This window comes from Pelecanus crispus, chromosome 8, assembly GCF_030463565.1.
Source record: "Pelecanus crispus isolate bPelCri1 chromosome 8, bPelCri1.pri, whole genome shotgun sequence".
NCBI lineage: Eukaryota > Metazoa > Chordata > Aves > Pelecaniformes > Pelecanidae > Pelecanus > Pelecanus crispus.
The window spans coordinates 44088596-44106147 of NC_134650.1; the positions used below are offsets into that span (position 1 = coordinate 44088596).

The window sequence follows — 17552 nt, forward strand, 5'->3', positions numbered from 1 at the left end:
ATTAAGACTTTCATCTGTTTCAAGATAGATAGTACTGTGAAATACCTGGGAAAAGGTACTGTAAATTGGCTCTGTTCTCCTCTTTTCTCCCACTTCTAGACTTAGCTATGTGTGTCGTGATTACACATTATGTATTCTGTCCTATGCCCTGAAGTTCTGCAATTAAAAACCATTAAATGTTGTAATGTTGTCTCTGCATTTCTGCCTTTTTAGACCAGTGATAAGTTTGCAATAAAGCACCTCTATAAATCCAAGTAATCCTTTTTTTTTTTTTTTTTTTTAAAGGGCATCTTTTGAAGTTCGTCTTCATTTAATATTGTCAATCACAGTTAGATTTTTCCTAACAACTAACAATAGCTTTTGAGCTACTCCGTCTGGCTGTAACTCAAAAGACAGTGGTCCTCAAATTCCTTCAACTAACAGGGTTTGTTGCAAGTTAGTAACTTAAGCAGCAATTAAAATATGGTGATTAAATGGCTACTGAAAGGCCAAATCAGCCAGTGAAATATCCAGGCCTTCTGTGACAAATAATACTTCTAGATCATTTTGTTTTGAGATCACAAAAAACTGTGTTTATAAATTCTGTGCTGTCAGTAGGAGGCAATTGTTGTGTACTGAATCCAGAGGTGCAGATATGTATCTGAAATTGGCTATTCCTTAGGAAAAGAGGAAGTGAAAATGATTTGTAATGAATCTTCTTCCTCTTCATAAATTAAGACTAATGGGAAACTGAAGGATTACCTGCTACAAAAGATAATGCATATCTCGATGTGTTCATTGAATTACTTTACTTCAGTCTATGAGCAAATGCTCAGTTAGCTATTTATATTGGTTAAATCCTCAAATTTGGCACAATTGTAGATGAAACCTGTAGGCCCCAGTGCTGCAACTGATTCTTCAAGGAGAATTGTTGCATCTGTGTACAGCTATGATAATGAACCTCACACCAAAGGGATCCATCGGTACACAGGGCTTCCACATGTATAAATTCATTCTGTTTCATTTGGACACCTGTACGTCCTACTAGAAAATTGATCTGGATTTTGTAAACATTTATGCATAATTATGATAAAAAGCCATTATGTTGAGAAGATATTTTTTGATTGAATATCAAATATCCTATTTGTGTTGATATTTCTAAAAAGACCTCAGAAAATGAGCACTGGTAGTGAAACAACTTCGTTTTTTAATATATTGTGTCATTTTCATACATTAAGATATTTTGGTGAAGTATTTATCTATGGAATTTATTAACCTTAGCAAATTTTGGATTTAGACTTGTTTTTATTATAGTTACTAAAACATTGTGTTTGCACTGCTGGAACAAAATAATAGTTGATATAGTAACTTCTATAGGAAGCAGAGCCCCAGTCCAACAAAATACTTAAATATACCATCTGCATTTCAAGCAATATGAGTTCTATTTCCTTCATGTACGTAAAGTTCTGAATATGATACCTGGTAAAGAGTATTCATGCAGTTTTGTTTGGATTGCTTCGGGCAAGGAACATTTGTACCGTTTGCAGCCCCTAATCAGTCTTGCAAACATGCATCAAAAATATGCTAAAACTCTGTGCTTTAATTCTCACAATGTTGTTCCTAAATTTGACACTTCCTGAAATGTTTTCCATCACAAAGCTCATAGTTAAGATGCTAAAAAAACCTCTTGAGAATATTGGTGTATGACTTTTCATTTTCATAATTCATTTAATTTCAACTCCTGATTTTTTTTTCTTTATTCCCATGTTACATCTCTGACAGTTGGTATAAAAGTTTCAACATTCAAGGTATTGAGTACACCCAGTACTCAATACTTCAAAAATTTTATACAGCTATGAAAAAGGCTTCAGTTTACAGATGCACTATTGTAATAATACATGTGTTCCTGTTTGAGGAATTTTTTCTGTAATTCATGAGAGTCTTAAAAGAACCAATGCAAAGAATGCAAATAAGAAGTAATGGCTAATCTTGTAATAGTAGTTTTGCCCAGTGGCCAGAGTTTTTGTGTATGTTAAAGTGCAAAATTCAGACACTTTCCAGTAATGTGTTTTGCCCAGTTAAAACTGAGTCTTGGGGATCTGACACAGAAAACAGATCTTTTTTTTTTTTCTTAGAGTTTAAAATAACTGAATTATGGGTTTCTTTGCTGAGTTAAATCAAGTCTGTTGTCTATATACATTCTTCTTTCTCTGGGAAATATCTATGTATGTATATTCTTATTAGGACTGTCAACAGCATCAAGCAAAATATTTGTAGTTGATGACCAGAAGCAATGTCTGCTGTACTAAACATGGTTTTCCCCAGCTTTGGTTCCCCCAGAAAACAAAAGCTTCACCTTGACTTTGACTGAGTTTCTTTACCTTGGCTGTCGTAGGAGGTTGGGGCAGTGTTGTATAGTCCTATTGCTGGTCGTGTTTCCCTTTTCATGGGCATGGGCCAACAGGGCTCCCTTGGTCAGAGAGCAGAATTTGGTTCCCACGCTTAACTAGTTTATCTAGTACTTAATGAAGATAGAGGTATTGAGAACCAATAGATTTAATATATTATTAAACTCAGCAAATTATATAAATTGCTTTCTAACCACAGGTTTTGTATGTTTAGCTTATAGTAATGAAGAAGTTTCTGTTGGTTAGTGCTTTTGAATAATGATAGGAATATTTTGCATCTGTTTTGATTGAAAGATTATTTGAATCAGTACAGAACAGATGGAGCCTCTGACTGCAAAGAGTGATTTTCAGTGTGGCAGGACAGGAAGTGTCTGTTTAAATATTTTTCTGATATCTAAACAATGGGCCTAAGCCATTGTTTTGCATTTGTGGAGCATAGTAGTTAAAGGAAAAAAATAGCTCACCTCTAAATATTCCATGGATAAATTTGCTCCCTAGGAGGCTGGGGGGGAGAACACCAAAACCAACCACCACCACCACCCCCAAAAATCAAAAACACACGAGAGAGAGAGTGTAACACTCTGAGATGAAAAGTACTGGGGTTTGAACCAAATATTCCTGTCTGAGGGTCAGATTTGTTTTCTGTTTAAAAAGTGAAATTAATATGATGCATCTCTAATTCAGATGGTGTCAAGAACTAAGAAATTATAGAAGTGGTTGAGGCAAACACTTCTTAAGGAATGAAACTGGTAAACTAGGATGGTGCTGTTAAGGACAGATTTGCTGGGGTTGCAGAACTGTAAAGTCTCTCTCTGGGGGTAGTGTGGCTTTTTGTGCTTCTATTTCTCTTCTTCTCTTGAGAACACTCTGATTTACTTTTGCGATAAACCCGTAACAACAGGGGGATCACATTGCTGAAATGAGTTTAGCTGGAAGGGATACATAATGTCAGCTGAAAAATAGCACTTGGTAAATATGTTTTGGCCATGGTTCAGCAAAAAGCAGATCCTGTCAGCTAAGTAACATTCTGTTTTCTAAGTGTCTTTTAGCTGAGCAGAATCGTACAGTCTCTGCCTTTTTGAAGAAAAGAAAAAAAAAAAAGAAAAAAAGAAAAAAAATACTGGTCTGTCTTTGGTGCTAGACATGTGGTCCTGACAAGGCTAGCATGGGTCACTTCAGTTTTCAATACGTTTATTCTCTGATACACCCTTGGCGTGGGAAAGTGTTATCAGGTGTGCAATAGTGAGTAATGTCTAAGTCTACATCTAAAACTGTTGTTTGGTTCCTGGGTGAGGAAATAGCCTTCAAGAGTCTATATTATTGTGGGATGCTCAGCTGGCGTCTGTTCTGTCTATGCCATCTGCCCATGCAATGTCAAGGCCCTTCTGAATTGTGAGGTCAGAACAAGGTGAAATAGGTAGAAATTGGGAGGCCAGATAAAGTATGCCTGCCTTGTCCATATTCTCAGGAGGCTGGTGCTTAGGTCTGTGCTACCTTAACTGGACCTTTTCCTAAGAATGAAAAGAATGAATAGCCACTGTCATATGGTGCAGACATTTTCAATATTAGAACCTGCATGGAAGTTCCTAGAGCAGTGAACAAATTCTGGAAATACGTGTTTCTGTCTGGGCTTCAGGTAGTAGTAACTGTGGGAAAGTAATTTATGTATTTTAGAAACTTAAAGATGACATCCCAAAGTAAACATTCCAGCAGAAATAATCTGGCCTTTTTTTTTCCTCAGCCAGTAAACTGGGAAAGCATCATGGTGTAAATACATTGTAAGCTAGGAAATTTTCATGTGAACAGTGCTGTGTTTATGACAGTATTCGGAATAGCAGTCTTGCCAGAGGAGATGTCAGACAATCCTCCTGTTCTTTCTTCCTTGCTCTTGTTGAAGCACCAAACCATATGGCAAATTAAGCCTGATTTTTATTAAACTTTTCATTGTACTGAGCTTAGTGTGAACTGGGAAATGCACTTTCTTTGAACTATGCAGCCATTATACAGCATCTTAATTAGGAGATGTTAATGTTCTTCCTTACATTCCTGGGAGTATGTAGCTCCCTCTTGTGGCTAATTAAACATTTTAAAGAATCACACTTCTGAAAATTAATTTTTGTGTGACCAACATTGCTCTTGAACAAATGATGCGGTGGTACATGGAGCATCTCTAACCTGGGATTCTTATTACTATATCAAGCATAAGTCGCTGTGCAATAACTAGAAGCATAATAAATAGGTGGGAGAGAAGGGTCTGCACGTACTTGCACCGTGAATGTGAATGCTTCCTGAAGCTTTAAAAAAGCTGAATGGACACATCCAGTCATTTAGAAAAAAAATCTGCTGACTGGTAACTCTGTTGGTCCTATACATTATATGCTGAAGAATGGTTTACAGCTAAAGTGGGGATGAGATATGGGATGTGTTGTAGCTCCAAGGAGTACAAATCTTTCAGGTACCACATTGGGATGTCTTGCCATCAAACTCAAGGTTAAGATCTTTGCCGGATATTGAGTTGAGAGGAAATTTCCCCTCCAGTCAGGGTTGTAGGGACCCTTATTACTATTATTATTATTATTACTGTCTAATGTGGAGAAAGATCTGTATATGATTATGTGGATTTTTTCTGATAAATTCCCTTGCACAGCCCATGATTTGTTTTGCTTGCTTTCTGTGGCTTGCTACAACTGGGGCATTGCACCTATACTACATCTTAGATTTGTCATAAACTGTTAGGTAATCTTTGGTGGCTATGGTGGAAATAGCTGTTGTGTAGACATCTCTGAATTAGATATTTGTGCTGGCCTGTGGTTGACTTCAGGCCTTTCAAACCACTGTTCTTATATCAGGTGGGAAGGTGCACTTGTCTTGTATTAAGTTTCAGAAATCAGGGCAGAAGATGATCAATTCATCTTTTCCCTACAAAAGTGAGCAATGGTCATGACATTGCAAAATTGTAAGCATAGCTTTATGCTAAGAAAAACACATCTTTTTAGGCTTGATGTAAAAAATACCAGAGATCGGTCAAAAAATGAATTGAACAGCAGGCTGACTTTTCAGTAGGAACCATTAAGTTTCAGTTTCATCACAAAACCTGAAGCTACAAAGTCGCTTTGCCCTTTTGTCACCTGCAGTATTGTCTGTCTCTGTGTTTTGGCGCGACATACTCAAAAATACACAAGAAGAAAACTTCATCCATCAGTGTTTCTGACTTGGAAGGAGGAAGGAAAAAAGGTGAAACAGGTTTTCACTTTGAAATGTGTCCCTTCCCCAAAGGGTTTGAGAATTGAAACTTTCTCTCTGAAAATGCTGATTTCCTATTTCATAACTTGTGGTGATTTTTTTCTCAATTAAAATAAAGTAATAATGATTATGGAGTTTAGTCAAAATCTCACTGTCCAGTAATCTGCAAACCAGTGTTGCTGAACCCACAGCGATAGAGCAACAAACATGTATTTCCTCAGGGACGTTATTAAACACCCTGCATATTTATTATCTCAAAATGGGAGCATGTCCAGATTTCTAAGGCCACTTTTTTCCTTCCTTTTCCTGAGCTGTAATTCAGACCAGCGTATAAATACTTCACTTAATGTTTCTACGGAAATATTAACGATATAAAATTGCTGGAAACAAAAGAACATGAAACAGTAGAGGGAAGGAATGGCTTGGCAAGATTGTCAGCCTTAAAGGGCAAGATTAATTTATAATCCTTCTAGATTCTGCTGTGCAAATACAAATTTGCAAAGCATGTAGCTTATAACAAACATTGTGTAGCTCTGCAAGTTTACATATGCTACTGTCACTAATGTGCGACAGCCTTGAAATTGGATTTTTAGGGATTTTTTTCTTATGGGGAAATAAAGTAGTGATAGTAACAAGGAGTTTCCATACACACATGTGTGTATATGTATAAAAGTAAATTTGGAAAGTGGAGGAATTCTAACTGTGTGACTAAGCAGAGTTCTGGGCAGGATACCCAGATATTTTCATGAGGAGTTTTTTCCCTTGGTTTAAAATCCTGGGAAAGGAGGAGTGTAGAAGGGAATAGGGGAAAGAAAAACAACCTGAAATTACTCTATTTTGTAATGACTTTATGCTGGCTAATAAAAAGGACTGACTAATCGGAAAATAATGTCTGATGGCTATCTGGTATCGTAAGGGATGTTGTGAAAGACGTATGCTTTATGCCACTCAATAGAATGTGTTTCTTCTTTCTTTTTTTGTAAGCTTGTAGCTGTTTTATCAATTCAGCTGAAAAAAGAAATAGAATTAAATAAAATGTCAAATTCTAGACGTAGAGTGAATGCAGTAGCAATGGAATAATAGAAACTTTAAGTAGTGAAATAGAAGACAGTAAAGATAAGATAGGAACTGGCTAAGGACATGAGTAGATTTTCCAGGGCTTAACACAAGAATTGCACAGTGTTTTCTGAATGATTGAAACCATATTTTATAGTTATGTATTACCATGAACCTCATTTTATAGTTATGTATTATTGGCAGGGAATATATCTCGACATTAGGTAAAAGATCAAAATGGGTTATGTGGGTTTAGAATGATTTTAAAAGTTTTTATAATATGGCCTGTAACTTCTCATTTTCTGCCATGCAGGTCATCAGCAGTGAAGGGACAGAGGGAGCAAAGTTTCGACTCTCTGGTAAGGGAGTAGATCAAGACCCAAAAGGAATTTTTAGAATCAATGAGATCAGTGGGGATGTCTCCGTGACCCGAGCCCTGGATAGAGAAGCAATTGCCAATTATGAGGTGAGTACTCACAGCATTAGGATCTCTGCCTCTGTGCTGATAATATTTTTTTTTTTGAACATGTATTTGTTGAAAGGGTTGTAGTTATTGAAGCTACAGTCCTACAAAATTTCCAGAAGAACCGTTTGTCCTTTGGAAACGGTAAATATGTTTATTTTTACATGCAATCAAAACTCTGCTCTGCTTTCTGCAAGTAATTTCTGTCATTTATCTTTAGTAGAAATACTGTCTGAACATCGTGTATGCATTTGATTTGTGAATACAGAATTATGTTTGGACAAAAGATCTTTTCAGGAAGCTGCCACTAAGGTACTACATGGTCATGCTTCTTTTTTATTGTCAAGCTGTCAATGGAATATACTCTTCAACTCCATTTTTAGTAATGGATATCTTTTAATAGAGATAAAGAAGATTCTGTTAATATGAAAATTTTAGCAGATACATCTCTGTCAGATGTATGTTTCCTACAAAGATTTCACTAAAGATTCTTTCCCGTGTCAATAAATGCTATGTTTCTCCCCATTGAAATTCTAACTAGCGATCTCTGAAATCTGTAAAATAACTGCATCACAATGTCCTGAAATGCATAGTGTAAACAGAGGATCTGTCGATTCACGTTTTCTATCTAGCTCTTGAAATGTGCAGTCAGATAAATTGTGTCTGGCCACTTTGATATAGATGAGCAGCAGAATTCAAAATGCAAAATGGTTAGTACATTTGCACAGTGCCAGTTCTGCCGCAGCGTCGGGGGCTGACCTCCATATCCTCGCGCAGCAGGGAGCGTGCGGTACTCCAGCCCATGTGGGGCACGGGCTCTGGTGACAGTTCTGACTGCCATCCCTGACCTCTGTTTTGTCTTCTGCTGTGTCGTAATCAATACTTGCACTTTCAGTGCTGTTTCTCTCCTCCTCTGGAAGAGTTTGCCAGTTAGATGACTAGTCACATTTGCTCAAACAGCACTGCTAAAATTTACCATATGGTGGTTTTCAACACTTAAACATCTATTTCTCATCCGGGTCTACAGTGAAATGTATGTTAGCCACTCGCATAGGATTTATGGTAGTTACTGATGTCCTTCTTAAAAGAAAAACATTGCAGTTTCTCTCTTTAACGCCGTTCCTCATCTTCATTTACCAGCTGTTTCTTATTTTATCAGTGGCTTTCCACCTTAATGTGTTCAGTATAAACCTTGAATATATTTCTACTGGAATATCACAGTAGTTTTTTCAACCTGATGCATCAAACCACAAATGGCTCTCCTATCTGATCTGGCAAAGTGTACACTTAAATTAAGACAAAAACATTTCCCTAGAGGAGCCTTTTTGAAGCAATGCAAATTATATACAAATAGCGCAGTGCAGTAGATTATCCAGAGCAATGTGAATGTATATCCTAATAGGCTGTAGTGCTTTCTAACCTGTTATATAGCACTCTCCTCAGCATGCTCACTGGCATCCTGTTGTGCAAATGTAGTCAAAAAGTTCTGTAGGAGAAGCCTCAACTTGATTAGTCTTGTCTTTGAATCCAGCCCATTGTTTTCCAATAAAGTTGTATCATGGTGTCAGGAAGGCAGCAGGATTTTCTCCCTGATTTCCTTGGTACACCGAAAGATGAAATACCTGAATGACCCTTAAATTTCTCTCAAAAGTGTTTTTGTTTTCTGTTTTTGTTTGCGCTCCCCCCTGCCCAGTATTAATGTCCTGAAAGAAGAAGTTCAAAGCAAAGGGCAAACAAGGGAAGAATAGATCTCCATGAAAAAAAATACAAGTTCTTTTCAAGCCGTCATACCATCAAGTATATAATCAGTGGTGGGGCACAGATAAAAAGATGAAATCTGTTTGAATCCTTCCAGCTACACAGAGGGCTGCTGTGCATGAGCACTGATTTATTCTGTATGCTTAGTGCATATATACTCAAGGGATGAGAATTAAAAAAATGTTAATAGGGCAAAAAATAGAGCTTTGGTGATCACAATATTTAATAAAACTTTGGAGATTTTGTCATCTGTGTACCTCAAAATGCTTTAAATTAGCTAAGAGTATTTAATCTATTATCAAAATTTGTTGTTTCTTTCATTGAATGTTTGAAATTCTGCTTTTTGCTGTCCTCTTTCTCCTGGAGGAATATTGAAAAACCTGTAGGAGGTTTTCCATATATTCATTACAAGAGAAACTTGATTAAATTAGAGGAGTACTGAATTCTACTCAGACAACTGTTGATTGTCTGAGTTAATCCCCTCTTTCTACTGTTCATTTTTAAATATTTTATTTTTAGTAAAAGATAGAAAATATTTTAAAATAGAATGAAAGAATCTGTCTGAGGGTCAGGGCCTGCCAGTCTATTTGGTGCAGCCCAGTTGCGTGGCAGTTGTGTTTTCAGATGAGTTTACATTCTGTTTGTTAGCAAAAGAAACTCAAGCTAGCAAGAGGAGTGTAAGGCAGCTACGTTAATTCCTTCCCCCCCACTGGACTGACTTATTTATCCAATTGATTTATGAGTTTATTTTTTATGAAATCAGTAAATTGTTCAAAAATGGACAAGTGTGTGAAATTCCACCAAAATATCAATGTCAGGGTGATTAATTCCATAGTAATTCTGACCTAATCACTTGCACTTTTGAAAATGTGATGTTTTTTACTGAGAAGATGAAACTGTGCCAGAGGAGGCTGGGTGAGACAGCAAAACTCCAAAATCCACTACATTGAAATTAGCCATTAGTAATTTTTTCTTTTTTTTCTCATGTGCATGGAATTATGCTAATGAAATTGTGTTTGCTGGTGGAAAAAGGCAGATGCTTCTGGTGTGTTTTTCCCTGTAACTTTGTGGGGTCCCTCCTTAAAGATCAGAGAATGTCAGTCAGCTTCAGTTTTAGGTGAAAGCTGCTTACGACGAAGAGCAAGAGGATGTAAGGATGTTGTTATGCCCAGCAAAGACAGATCGTTTTAGAAAAGCATCTAGTAATTCCTTTTTTCCTCTAAAGAGGTCTGATAAAGAGCATCCTGATAGGAATTCTCTGGATTTACCACTGGATTTATATTGAAGGGTTTTATTCTGTGGCTCGCTACACCCTGTTGATGAAACTACTAAATGTTGCTCTGAAGAAGGGGCTTAAGCAGAATATACGCATATTATTGAATTGTTTCTGGGTCGGTGAGATAAGCAGGTAGCCTAGAGCCCCTATTTAGTGAGAGCAAAAGGTGTTCAGTTGTACAAATATGCTCTCAGAAATAATGTCTTTGGTTTTCTCTCAAGATTTGAACAAATACAACTAGTTGGAAATTTCAGGCAATGACAAAATCATTTATTTATTTAGTATTGAAAAAATGCAGATGTGGAAAAAACAGTGAAGGAAGTTGGTGGGGAGACTTAAGTCCAAATCAGTGAGGTAGACACCATCAAAAATTGCTGATAATCTATGCAAATCTGAGTTCAGTTCCATAGTCTTTTCTGATTCCAGCGGAGCAGAAATACTAGTGACTCTTCAGTTACACCTTTTAGCAAAAAAAATCAAAAGAATCAAGTGCTTCTAAAAAGAGCTGCAGGAACAGAACTAAAAGATTCCAATGAATTTGGAAGCCTAGTTGTGTTAGGTGTTGATAAAAGACGAGTGAATTGGGAAACAAAGGTTTCAATAGAGGGCCAGTGAATACTGGCTGAAAAACAGTGACAATGGGGTAATCTGTTCATTAAAAACATTAAGTTCATTTTCAAAACCTCACATTTCCACAGGTATTGTATTTGTAGGCAGAATGCTTTCATCCAACTAAAAGCAGGAAGAGTTGCACATATTGATTACTATGACCAAGATGACAAAAATTGCAAAGTTAAAGAATTATGGTTTTTTCTTTACTCAAAGTTAGGCAGGCTCAAAAGAAATGGAAAAATATTCTATTAACTTTTTACAGTTAATGCATGAGATTTTGGTTAGGCATTCCTTGGGTACAGGAAAAAGCCTGAAGTTGTATAAATTGTTCCCCGTAACTTATCACTGCATGTAATCCTTGCAGCAGTAAAATCCGGCTCTGTAACCTCTTAAGCATCAGTGGTAAATTGCCAACCAGTCAATGGGGGGCTTTCAATTGGGTCTCAAGATTTTAAAGGTTGTTGCCATCATTGATGGGCTTTTTCATAACTGCTTGCCAAGCGTAAATATGTGTGGAAGAGAAATAATCAAAAAGCGATCCCTTGCAAGCATGAAATGAAGAAGCTTGATAAAACTATTCAGTGACAGTGTGCAAATTAGAGCTGTGACCAAATTTACCTAGGCAATTTGAACTGTTAATGAAGAGTTAGTTTTAATTATTTTTTAAGTGGAGAGCTTTATTTGCTTTAGAAAACACTTAACAAGCAGAGGTGTGAAATCAGCTTTCAGCTTTTTTTATGACAGATCACACTTCTGTGAAAGGATGCCTTGCAACTGGTAGTGACAGACTGAGATATTTAGAAAATTTATGTTAACGGGACTGAAAAGCAAATTAGGACTATTTGCTCTGTGTAGTATTGTATCTATATGTTGGATAACAAGTAGATTGAGAACAGGCTGAAGAATTCAGACCAGAGAACAGGACCCAAATCTCTAGTGTGAACTGCTTCAGTTTAGGTTACATGAGACTGTTGTTTCTGTGACTGAACCAAATATTTAGGGCGATGCTGCAGTCCTAATGGACTATATTTCTGGTTTTAATATGGAGCAAATAACGGAAATGCTTCACAATCATGAGGAAAACTAGCTTGATCAGGTGCCAAGGAGTATTTTGTGAGAAAGATTTTTAAGTACTTGAATACATTTATGCAGATACTGAAATTATTGCTGTAGCAAAAAACTAGCAGTGAACAGCTGTAATTTATCCTGTACAGAAGAATGAATTTGTCTTCTGTGTAAGTCCATTTTAGTGCAGCCACATCCTTTTCAGAATGATTTATCATACCCTGATACTGAATCTCTGCAATATGCAGTGTGGAGACATATAGACAGCACACAGAAGTATGCTTCTCTTTAAGGAAAACCACGAACTTGCTTCTAACTTCAAGCCTCTTTAAAAAACATTGAATTCCCTCTGTCATGGCTGCACATGAAGGAACTGCAGTTCCCCGTATCCTGAGGTAGGCATAATAATCTTAACGTAGCACAGAGACTTATGTCTCAGCAGTTGCACTCCTGTTCATATAAGTCACAGACATAATTTCTATAAGCCTGTGTTAGCACAGCATCAGACTTAGCACCAGAAATTGGTCTATTCACAGTTGAAATTGTTACACTGGTATTATTCCAATACAGGTATTTTCATACAAGAAGAGGATATCAACTCTGCTTTTGTACCAGAATCCCTTCTGCCTCAACAAGTCTTGAAGGTGCAAAATGCAGGAAGTTCAGATAGTCTGCTCTGGGGTTGACGTTACTCTGTCGTTACACTCCTTTCTGAAACTTCCACTGCGACCAAAAGTTTCGGCGCAGTGGAAGTTTCACTACTGTTGTTGGTGTGTTAGGTTGATGTACAGTGCATGTGACTATGCCAGTTCTGTTACTGATAGAGAGCTCCGTTGGTTATACAAATCTCATCCCTCAGCAACACCTTTATTCCAGTGCAACTTCCCAGCATAGCCTGGCTGAGATGCCTTGAATGGAGTTAAGGTGCTTGATAGGAGGCTCTGTATGTCTCGCTGTCTCTCATTAACAAGAGACTGCTGGTGTCTGTAATCCCCAATTAAGCATTCTGTCCATAAAATAGCATTATGCTACAGAAGACTCTATGAATCTTATGGAAAATTGTTCTTTGTTCTGACAATATCGGCTTGGTACTGAACTTTGTTTCTGACATGATTGTTCGTGACTTAGCACTGCTTTTACTTGTATGGGGAAAATAAATGAATCCGTCAACCTAAAGCCCCCACTTTTTATCTAAAAACTAAGAGTGATGGATTAGTCAAAAAATTGTTGCTTCCTGTTCTTTTATAACAAATGTATTTAGACATAGAAGGCATTTTTTTAGGTTGCCATAAATTGGAGACAAACAGGTACTGTTTGTTAAAAGATCATTAGTATTTCTTTAATCTTTTTTTTTCCCATTGAAATTATGAAATGGCAAGATTAAGTATTAACAGATATTTCATCAAACCTGGAGGCAGAAATGCAAAAACAGGAACAAACCCAACAGAAGCAAAGTTCTAGATCCTTTGATGAGATCTTTATGGGCAGACTTCTGAATTCATGGGGAGCTTTTTGGCATTGATTGTTTACCAAGGTCAAAACCAAGGTGGTCACCATAACTGTGTGCATAAATCAAATATTTGAGCATATAAATTTTACATACATAATTGCTTGCACAGCTGGGATATAAATGGGATTTCCAGCTACTGGAAATATCTCTCTTTCTCCCAAGGTTGTTTTATGGGATAAAAAGAAAACCTGACAGGAAATTAAGTTAAAATTCATGTTATTTTTATGTATATTCTCCCATTTTGTCTTGGGGGAACAAGATATCTATTTTATATAAACTTTCTAATTTACCATATCTTGTTCATTTTTTACTGTAAATAGTCTATTCAATACATACTGTAGATCTTAAAGTTATGAGATATCAGCAGGGTACTGTGATTCATTTCAGAAGCCACTAGCATCCTCATATCATTTATGTGAAAAGCATACAAAAGTCAACAGTTCGTTTTGTTGGAGGGCATATGCTTTATTCTTAGATCTAACTGCTTGCATGGCTTTGACATCCCTGCTGTTCAACAACACTGTCGTGTCATTTGTAGGAGGAACAGAGTGAAGTTTCATTAAAGGGAAAAATCAGCCAAGGTTTGTTTGTAACCTGTAACTGTCAAGACAAGGTAGTGGGCTTGGATTTCCATGCTAAAAATAACCCTAACTCCTAAACACCAGGCAAAATTAGTATTTTCTCATTGAAGAATGGGAGGTAGAAGTTCACAGCAGTAAGAAATAAAAAAAAAATTGGAGTTTATTGAGACAGTAACAAATGACACAAAACTTGGTTGCACAGTCATTTTGTTTGTTTGGGTTTTTTTTTTTTTATTATTATTATTATTATTATTATTTATTTTCTAATAGAACACCACTCCTGGAAAGAATAATGATGTGTTCAGTAAAACAAGAGGAGACTAATAACATTTTTGTCATATTATGTTAATAGTCTGTGAAACTATTTTTGCTATTATGTATTAATTGCATTTTAAGGCATTTAAATGTCGTCATGATATTTCTTCAGTCTTTAGCATGATTGGTTTCTTTGTTTCTTTTTCTTGCCTATTTGTATTATAGCAACCCTCAAAATACCTTGCTGAAGGCTCACTGTTCTAGGTGCAGCATAAATACCTAGGAAGACACTTTGCCCTTTCCCCAGACCTTATGTTTTCCTGCAGGGAAAGGAAGCAGTCTTGCCATGCAAACACTGGTAATTGTTCCCAGCCTTACGCAGTGATGGACATGACAGCAGTTTCATAGAGACTGCTGATGTATTATGTCTCTCTAGCAAGGGCATGGCAGGTCTGAATGGAGGGGAGGGAAAGACGAGGGTAGCTCCTACAGCTTAGCTCTGTACTACCCACTACTTTGCATATCCCAGTTTTGTACAATTTGTCAATTTTTTTTTTGTCTGCTGTGTACTTGGATGTGCCTGATTATGCTCATGTAGGCAAAGGTGCAGCTCAGAAGCTTAGAGGAAAGATGGGAACATTTTTCTTTTTTGTTGGTGTGAGTCAAACAACTTGGTTAGGAAGTCTTTTTTCTGCTCAAAAACTTTTCTTGAACATGCTTTGATACATTGGCATTCTGCCAACTAACTGTAGATTAAGTAGAAACTGTTAATCTTGTCTTTATGAATGCCAAGAAGGGTCCTTTTCATCTCTTATTGGGTACATATTTTTGTTTTGGTTTGTTTTTTTTCTGGAAAAAGTGCACATTCTGAACTTCTTGATCCTTTGCTAAGCAAGCAAAAACAATGCAGTGTGCACTTTGAAATAGATTACCTTTCCTGTGGCTCGAGTCACAGTCTTGAAGGTTTGGCCTTACTTGTGATTTTGCAACACTACTTCAAGCTTTTCATAGTCCATTAGTAACATTCAGAATATAATGCAGAAATTTTTGAAGTTTGGTTCCTCAACTCTCCATATCTCTTGTTCCTCCCAATAAAGAGTCTGTCTTATTTAGATATTTGGTCAAAATTCAGAATCTTAATGTTCTAATTGCTGGAAAGACCTTGATTTCTATGGCTAGTTCTTCAACTTGGAAATGTGGGTCCATAAGCCACATAGCTTCTTTTTTTAATGAAAACTGAGGTATAGTCTGTAATAACTTTTTTTTTTTAAAGAACTAAGGCAATGAATTAATTATGGTTTTTTGTCAATAATTTCCTGTCTGCAGCTAGAGGACCTGCTGTCTCCTTTCTGACCTCTTGTTCTTTATGTACCTGAAGAAAATCATATTACCTATCTTATCGTCTCCTGCAGTCTTTTCATTTTCCGCCTTCTCGCATCTTTTTTCCCCTTCAACTTTTAACTTCATTCCATAACCTTTCTATTCCCCCTGTCTTTCTTGACGTTTTATGTCATTCACTCACACTTTTCCTACGCTCTCTGCATTCCTTATTCAGACATACTGACCTGTTGTTCCATGCTCTTTATAGTGTTGCTAGGGGTATGCATAACCATCATCTAAGCATAGATTTGTTTTGTTGCTGTATAGAACCTTTCCACTGTCTTTGCAAAAGCTGTACTGCTTTATCCATTCTAATCTGCTGTGTTCATAAGTAAATCCCTTTAGGAAACCTGTGTTCTGGAAATCCTTGACTTTGGATTACTTACTACATGACCCTATCTTTTCTTCAATTTTGGTGAAACAGCCTAGGTAGTTAATATGTCATGCTAAGAAATTTTGGTGGAAAAATGAGTTTTGTTTCCATTTCAATGCTTTTTAGACTATATATCTCTTCCCTTGAATTATGCATATTAATTTAAGAAGGATATGGTCAGCTGGAAATTCCTATCATTTAGTTTATTAAAAATAATACTAATACTTAATTCTGTCAACGCTGGAATTGTGGTCTGCTCAAAAGTGGTCAGCCTCAAAAAGGGAGCTGTATAAAGAACATCTGATACAATAATTAGTTCTGTGACTTCAGAACTAATTGTGGTTTTAATACTTGATCTCTGTAAAATTACAGTAGGATAATGGGCCATAATTTTAAGCTGTATATGCATGTGTTTGTGGCAAAACCACTAAATAGGTTTGTAATTTTTATGCAGAGGTAAGCTTTAATTAATGTGGAGTGGCATGATATTTTTGTGAAATGTATGAAAAGAATTTGTATAAAATTAAGAAATAAGCATGCTTCAATGATTCAGTTTGTGGATTCTGTGTTCCATTATGCATGTTTCTCTAATGTCATTAGAGGGAATTAGGCTACAACGAATCTCATCATTTAAATATCATGGTCCAGTTGAATGTGCAGTTAAGTGATCTCCAAAATAAAATCTTTCTGCATCTGCTCTTTCTTGCACAGAGATTTAGGACCCTTAATATGATGCAATTGTTTCATAGGGCCCCTACTATGACATGTTCATTGTTATGTATTTTTTCCATGTCTGTAAGAGACTTTGAGGAAAAATGGCAGACTAGACCATGAAGTCTCCACTATTGAAATGATACAAAAATTACTGTGCGCCGTAAAAAGAAACGGGGGGGGGGGGGGGGGGGGGAAGTGATTGGAGTCCAGGATCCACTTGCCTGTGTCATCTTCAAAGCTTTTTGACCGCTATATTTTAAGTCCACTGTAGGATTCATCTGTTTCTCAGGCCCACAGATGAGGCAGATGACCGGTTGTGGGTGGGCGATAGTAAAATTTTATATTTTGATCTGTGGAAGTGAAATTAGAACCGTTTGTGGGTTGTCCCCTCACCCTGAAATACATCAGCTGTCTCCGTGTTACCACACTGATGGCAATTAACTATTCTGGAGTGGTGTGCCGTGGGTATAGCTAGCAGCATAATTTGGCCCTGCAGCTGGACCTAAGTTAACAAATTGACCGATGCTGCATGAGCATAAATAGAATCCATTTTCCTCTTGCATCACAGGTGAACTCCGTAGTGTTTACAGGAAATGTAAGAAAATGTATGTTTTGTGACTATAGTTCTGACTGATAACATTTACCAATCAAACAATAAAAGACTAATTCATATACCAGTCCACTTTAAAAAAAAAATGCAGCTGCACTTCAGTCTGTTGCATATATGTGTGCATGAAGGTTGCTTTTCTGCTACACTTTGGTTAAATACCTACAAATATGTCCACAAGTATGTGTCAGTCCATAAACACAAATGTATGATATCATAAACCTTAGCATATCCTAACAGCCTTATATACAACTACTTTGTCTATTCCACTC

General features: G+C 36.7%; 1 protein-coding gene across 1 annotated transcript in view; it reads left to right on the forward strand.

The window, feature by feature from the left end:
• Positions 1-17552, forward strand: part of CDH13 (cadherin 13) — a 498153-nt gene that overhangs the window by 234366 nt on the left and 246235 nt on the right. Inside the window, 1 exon segment of the mRNA XM_075715390.1 lies at positions 7000-7152. Coding sequence (XP_075571505.1) covers positions 7000-7152 — 153 coding nt within the window.